Here is a 7136-nt window from a genome sequence, read left to right as displayed (position 1 = left end):
GATGCCTGCATGGACAAAAAGAAGTTTGATTCACTCATTTTATTATTACAAGGGACAACCAGTTTCCTAAGTCTAATCATTGATTTTGTGTGTAGGCTGGCATAAGGGGAAGCAGTCAAAAATTATACATGGATAGTTGTTGCTCAAAACACATAACTGGAAAAATGGATGATTTTCTCTCACTCAAGGCCTTCCATGGTGGGAGTGTGTCATTTGAAAACGGAAAGAACGACTATATTCTTGGTGTTGGAAAGATCGGAAAAACACTCTCCCACTCAATTGAAAATGTGTATTATGAATGGTTTGAAATATAGCCTATTGAGTGTGTCCCAAATCTGTGACAAAAGAACAAATTGGAGTTCTTATCAAAATCCTGCACTGTCACCAATCTCATAATTGGTAAAGTGGTTTTGATCACAAAAAGGTTTAAGAACATCTATGTTGCAGATTTTAACTCTCTAAATGGTGGTGATCTTATATGCCTAAGTGCTATTGTTGATGATGTTGAGCTATGGCACACACGACTAAGGCATGCAAGTTTTTCTTTGCTGAACAAACTAATCAAGAAGGACCTGGTTCGTGGGATGCTTAAGTCAAAGTTCAAGGATCACAAAGTGTGTGATGCATGTGTAAAAGGGAAGCAAGTCGGGTCCTCGTTTAAAACAAAGAAGGAAGTGAGCACCTCAAGTCCACTCATCTTCTTCATATGGATCTTTGTGGACCTATAAGGATACCTAGCAGAGGAGGAAAGAAGTACATCTTTGCAATTGTTGATGACTATTCTAGATTTACATGGACATTATTTCTTAGGACCAAAGATGAAATATCTCCAATATTTGTTGCATTTGTGAAGCAGATTCAAGTGAAGATAGGATATAATGTTGTGAGTAACATATCTGATCATGGCAACGAGTTTGACAATGCCAAATTTGTTGAATTTTGTATTGAAAATAGTATAAATCATAATTTTTCTGCTCCTAGAACACCTCAACAAAATGGTGTTGTGGAGAGGAAAAATAGGACTCTCGAGGCTATGGCTAGAACAATGTTGATCGATAGTTGTATGCCAAAGATTTTTTGGGTTGAAGCAGTCAACATGACGTGTTACTTGATTAACAAGTGCATGATCAGTTCCCTGCTTGACAAGACTCCCTATGAACTGCTTAATGGGAGAAAACCAAAGATGACTTGCCTAAGAGCATTTGGATGCAAATGTTTTATTCTCAACATGTAATGACCCGACTTATCATTTTGAGAATTAGCGTCTCGTTCGGTGGTTTAAAATCTCGAGTAGCTTTGTAATGCGTATTATAACGTACGTGTCCGGTCGAGTTTGATTTTCGGAAGATTCAGAAATTAAATTAAAAGAGCAGTTCTCATTTTTTGAAGCTTAAATGAAAACAATTGACCGGAGATTTGACTTTTGAGCAAACGACTCCGGAATAGGATTTTGATGGTTTCAACAGTTTTGTATGGTAATTTTGGACTTAGGCGTATGTCTGAATTTGGATTTGGAAGCCTGTCGGACAATTCGACACATTTTGGCGAAATTTGAAAAATGGAAGATTTTAGAAAGTTTGACCGGGAGTTGACTTTATTGATATTGGGGATGAAATTCGACTCCGAAAATTGGAACAGGTCCATTATATTATTTATGACTCGTGTGCGAAATATAAAATCATTCCGGATTGATTTGATACATTTCGACGCAAATTATAGAAGTTGGATGATTTGAAAACTCATAATTTGATTCAAGGCGTGATTCATAATTTCGGCGTAGTTTGATGTAGTTTAAGGCCTTGACTAAGTTTATATTGAATTTTTGGACGTGTTGGTATATTTTGTTAAGGTCCCGAGGGCCTCAGGTAGATTTCGGATGATTAACGGGTCGATTTGTGGATAATTGGAGCTGCTAGAATTTTTGATTGCTGGTGCAATCGCTTCTACGGAGGTTGGATTGCAGAAGCGACGTCTTGGAAGAGATGCCTTGCATCACAGAAGTGAGGATGGCTGGATTGGACAGAGGTCACAGGTGCGAAGAATTTTTCGCACCTGCGTGATCGCATATGCGGTACCTGGAGCGCCGAAGCGAGAAGCTTCGTAGATGCGCAATTGGTCATCGCTTCTACGATTTCGCAGAAGCGAAACAAAAGCCGCAGGTGCGAGGGCCTCTGATCAGAGGACTTTCGCAGAAGAGAGATTCGTCTCGCAAAAGTAGCTTCGCAGAAGCGCAAATTGGTCCGCAGAAGCAGAAATGGACAGAAACATTTAAGGACCAAAATTGGTCATTTTGCCATTTTCGATTGGGATTTTTGGAGCTCGGTATAGGGGCAATTTTGGAAGAGTTCTTCACGACTTTGACTTGGGTAAGTGTAATATATCCTAAAGTAATTATACTTCATGATTCTATAGCTATATCCATCATTTATTTTGAGAATCAAATGGAAAAAATTGAGATTTTTGCACAATCTTTCAAAAAATAAAAAATTAAGATTTGGAGGTCGATTTGTTATCAGAATTTGATAAAATTGGTATGGTTGAACTCGTATCAAAATGAATACTCGGGTTTCGATAAAATTCTATTGGGTTCCAAGAGGAAAGCCCCGCGTTGACTTTTGGTTGACTTTTTAATGTGAAATTTGAAATCGATATTTTATTATCCGGAATTATTACGAAGAATTTTAATGAAGTTATACAATTAATCTGGATAGATTTGAGCTGTCCGGAGGTCAATTAAAGCAAAAAGACTATTTTGAAATATCAGCCTAAGTTCGCTAAGGTAAGTGTCTTGTCTAACTTTGTGGGGGGAGAGGGGGAGGGGGATCACCCCTTAGGATTTGAGATGATTGTGGCATTCGTGTTATGTGAAGGTCGTGTATGCGGGGTGACGAGTGGGTACATATTCCATCTTTATTGTCAAGAGCATCTTATATGTCAATTGTTGGTTGTAACCACTCGTTGAATTCATTCTTTACCTGTTACATGCCTTAATTGTCAATTGATGCTCATAAATTGTGCCTTGGCTTATGGATTGTTATTTCCTTGCTATTTGATTCCATGAGCTATAATGTAGCATTTATCATTAATTGTGACTTCTTTTTGCAGCCTCATTATTCCTTTTGGTTTTGTGGTATACCGTAGTTGCTTGTAAATTGGTTGCTTAATTTGTGTTGCTTGAGGATCGGGTTGCACGCCGCAACAAATATAATTTATTATTATTGGATCGGGTTGTGTGTCGCGACAGAATTTATTTGAAAGATTATATTATTGGATCGGGTTGCATGCCGCAACAGAATTTATTTGAAAGATTATATTGTTGGATCGGGTTGCACGCCGCAATATATTTTTTTAAAGAATATATTGTTGGATCGGGTTGCACGCTGCAACGAAATTTATTTGAAAGATTATATTGTGGGATCGGGTTGCACGCCGCAATAGATTTCATTTTAAGTTTAAATCCTAAATTGGCTTAATGATCATTTGATGCTTCACTGTATTTAATTTGAAAATTATATTTAATTTTATTTAAATTATTCATTGGCCATCCTCGTCGATATTGATACAGAAACTATACAAATGGTAGCATGAGGATTTTGCCGTGCAAAAGTGATTCGGAAAGATGTGGGTACAAGATTCCACATGTGTAAGAATTGGAAGTTGTGAATCATGAATTGAGATTTCGAGGAGTGATACCTCGGGTAATTTATGTTGAAATACATGCATTATAAATAATTAAATTGATTGATTTGATATATGATTCTTTACTTGAACCCAGTCATATGTCATTTGTACATTGACTATGTTGTTTCTTAATCACATGATTGTGTTCTCGTTGCCATCCGTGTTTTCATTGTTGATTTGAGTTGGAAATTCTTCTATTATTGTCCTTACATTGATACTCTTTCCTTTTTAGCTTCATGTAACATGTTGCGCAGCTTTATATGTTTGGTAGGTGTCTTGACCTGGCCTCGTCACTACTCTACCGAGGTTAGGCTTGATACTTACTGGGTACCACTGTGGTGTACTCATGCTACGTTTCTGCACATCTTTTGTGCAGATCCAGGTACCCCAGAGTTATTGATATTCTTGTTAGTTGATCGAGCATTTGTTGTGGAGACTCAAGGTATACCTGCTATCGCGTTCGCAGGCTTTGGAGTCACCTTCTGATATTTTCTTGCACTGTTGATTCTACTCTGGAACAATTGTATTTAGAGATTTTCTAGTAAATTCTGTAGAGCTTGTGACTTGTACTATCGGTTTTGGAAATTGTAGAATATATATATCTCATATTTAATTATTGTTGGTTAAGTTGCCACTAATTTAGTAAGTGTTAGGCTTACCTAATCCCTAAAACTAGGTGCCATCACGACATCCTACGAAGAAAAATTTGGGCCGTGACAAGTTGGTTAAGGAAGCATTGGGAAAATTTGATACAAATATTGATGAGGGTATGTTTCTTGGTTAATCATCTCAAAGCAAGACATACAAAGTCTACAACAAAAGGACTCAATATGTAAAAGAAAGTGTGCATGTGATCCTTGATGAATCTCACCACTCAAATGGGAAGGGATGACATGATAAGGATGATCAAGATGGAGATTTCTCAAAGGTTCGAGGAGAAGCCATAGATATGAAAATGTGAAGACAGATTTGACGAGTCAAGTGAAGTAGAGTGACGAAGAAGATGCAGTAGAACCTCCAGTAGAAACAGAGGACCCTGGTCCCCCTATCACCACAACTGAAGCTGAACATAGGGTTGATAATGATGTATCAAATACTCTTGATGCAGGACAGAGGAGTGAAATTCATACTTCTGTTGATGTCAATAATGATTCAAATGTGGAGGAACCTGGTCCCTCGTATTCATAAGTTCATGCATCTAACTAGAAGCACATGAGTTCACATCCTCTTTAAAATGTGATCACCCTCTTGGACTCTAGTGTTCAAACTACATCTAAGGCAAGAAATATGTTTACCTTCTCAGGTTTCTTGTCTCAAATTGAGCTTAAAAACATCAAGGAAGCATTGGAAGATACTGACTGGATTTCTGCCATACAAGAAGAGCTTCATCAGTTCGAGAGAAACAAAGTGTTACCTGGTTCCCTGGCCCTTAGACCGAATAATGATTGGAACCATGTGGGTGTTTAAAAACATGCTTGATGAGTTTGGAAATACAAGAAGAAATAAAGCTAGGCTGGTAGTCCAGAGTTATAATCAAGAATAAGGTATTAACTGTGATAAAATATTTTCTCATGTTGCTTGAATGAAAGCCATCAGAATTCTCATAGCATTTGCATCTCATATGGAATTCAAATTATTCTAAATGGATATTAAAAGTTCATTTCTAAATGGATATTTGAAGGAGGAAGATTTTGTCAAGTAGCCACCTGGCTTTGAATGTCATTAACATCCTGAGCATGTCTTCAAGATTGACAAAGCAATATATGGTTTGAAGTAGGCCCCTCGTGCATGGTATGAGAGATTGTCCAATTTCCTTCTTGAGAATGGCTTCACTAGAGTCAAAATTGACAACACTCTATTCCTAAAGAAAATAGGGAGAAATTTATTGGTTGTGCAAGTCTATATTGATGATATCATATTTGGTGCAATAAATAATTCCCTTTGTGAGAAGTTTGCAAAACTCATGGGAAGTTAATTAACAGAACAATATGATGGGGGAGTGAAACTTCTTCCTTGGGTTGCAAGTAAAGCAAACCTCAAAAGGGACCATGATAAGTCAACAGAAGTACATCAAGGAGTACTGAAAAGATTTGACATGGAAAATTCCAAGACCATTGATACTCCCATTGATACTGCTATTGCTACTCGCCTGGACATAGACAAACCTGGTTCTCCTGTCAATGAAACTATGTATATGAGTATTATTGGATCTTTTCTGTATCTGACGGCTAGCAGACCTGACATTATTTTTAGTGTTGGGATGTGTGCTAGATTTCAATCAAGCCCGAGAGAATCTCATTTGAAGGCTGCCAAGAGAATCCTGGGGTATCTCAAGGGAACACAGAGCATGGTCATCTTCTATCACGACAAACAAGTGACAATTGACATTGCACATATCTAGAAGTTATTGTTCACATTTTTAAAAATATCAAGGAATCTGATTCCTATGACTCAGGTTAGTAATTCCTTTTACACTTATATACATTTTGAACTGTTAGGGTGCCACATCATTATTTCATTCCCTCCTCTTCTGATGCCCTTTAAGCCGAAATGTTACAACTCTTAAAAATCAACTTGTCTCCTCTCTTACACCCATTTGTAATCGGTTCCCCATTTATTTCACAAAACCAAATTTTTTGTCTATTTCCTCACTACAAACACAAAACACCACACACACACACTCTCTCTCTCTCTCATAAAACTCTTTTCTCTTGTCATTTGCTCCCAAAATCGACCATGTCTCAACAAGAAATACCTTCTCCTAACATGGCTGAAAATAACCCAGCCTCGTCTCCATCGAAACTGGTAACTCCATATGGATCTGAACCAAATACTTCACCCTCAAAAGCCCCAATTTCCATCAATCCTAACCCCACTTTCACTCCTTCCAAACTATCTGGTTTTGGTCCCCAGCATAGTCATAAATACCAAACTCCCAAAAAGTTTGTTTCCTTTCCATATCCTTTTGCTCCTACAGAGAAAGTCAATTCAGACCAAGCCATCTCCACTTCTCAATTTTTTCAAACCACAGGAGAAATTATTGAAGGCAATGAAGGAGTTAAATTGTCAAGTCAACGTACTATGACAGAGGAAGTACGATTGGATGAAATATCAGGTTGAAGTGCTTCTGAGGGCTCATATGCATCTGGATTTTCTGAGGCTCTGGGTGTTGTCGTCCCTCTGTCCAAGGGGAGTTTTCTTCTCTTACTTGGGATGAAACACCAGGTTCCACAAGACAACCCTTGGACAATGCTGACTTACCCCCTTTTGACTTCCCTATAATTGTTCCTTTGCAAATTGTGTATAATGAAATGAGGTCTGCATATGTGCAAAATTATGTTGGGAGTGAGAAGACCTACTTTGATGATTAAGTTATGTTAAGTTATTTGGCTGCTAAGGGTGGAGCAAAAAGCCAAAAAGAATATTATTCTCAAACTCCCTACCACTAGACAGCA

At 37.8% G+C, this 7136-nt stretch overlaps 1 protein-coding gene across 1 annotated transcript; it reads left to right on the top strand.

Moving 5' to 3' along the window:
• Positions 1 to 706: 706 nt before the first annotated feature.
• Positions 707 to 6082, top strand: LOC138907959 (uncharacterized). The gene is made up of 5 exons (XM_070198586.1): positions 707 to 1214; positions 4058 to 4123; positions 4790 to 4852; positions 4985 to 5140; positions 5664 to 6082. Exons 1-5 carry the CDS (start codon positions 707 to 709, stop codon positions 6080 to 6082), a joined length of 1212 nt encoding a protein of 403 aa, XP_070054687.1.
• Positions 6083 to 7136: the final 1054 nt, after the last annotated feature.

Source organism: Nicotiana tomentosiformis, chromosome 3 (genome assembly GCF_000390325.3).
Source record: "Nicotiana tomentosiformis chromosome 3, ASM39032v3, whole genome shotgun sequence".
Taxonomy (NCBI): Eukaryota; Viridiplantae; Streptophyta; class Magnoliopsida; order Solanales; family Solanaceae; genus Nicotiana; species Nicotiana tomentosiformis.
This window is presented reverse-complemented; position numbering and strand designations above follow the sequence as displayed.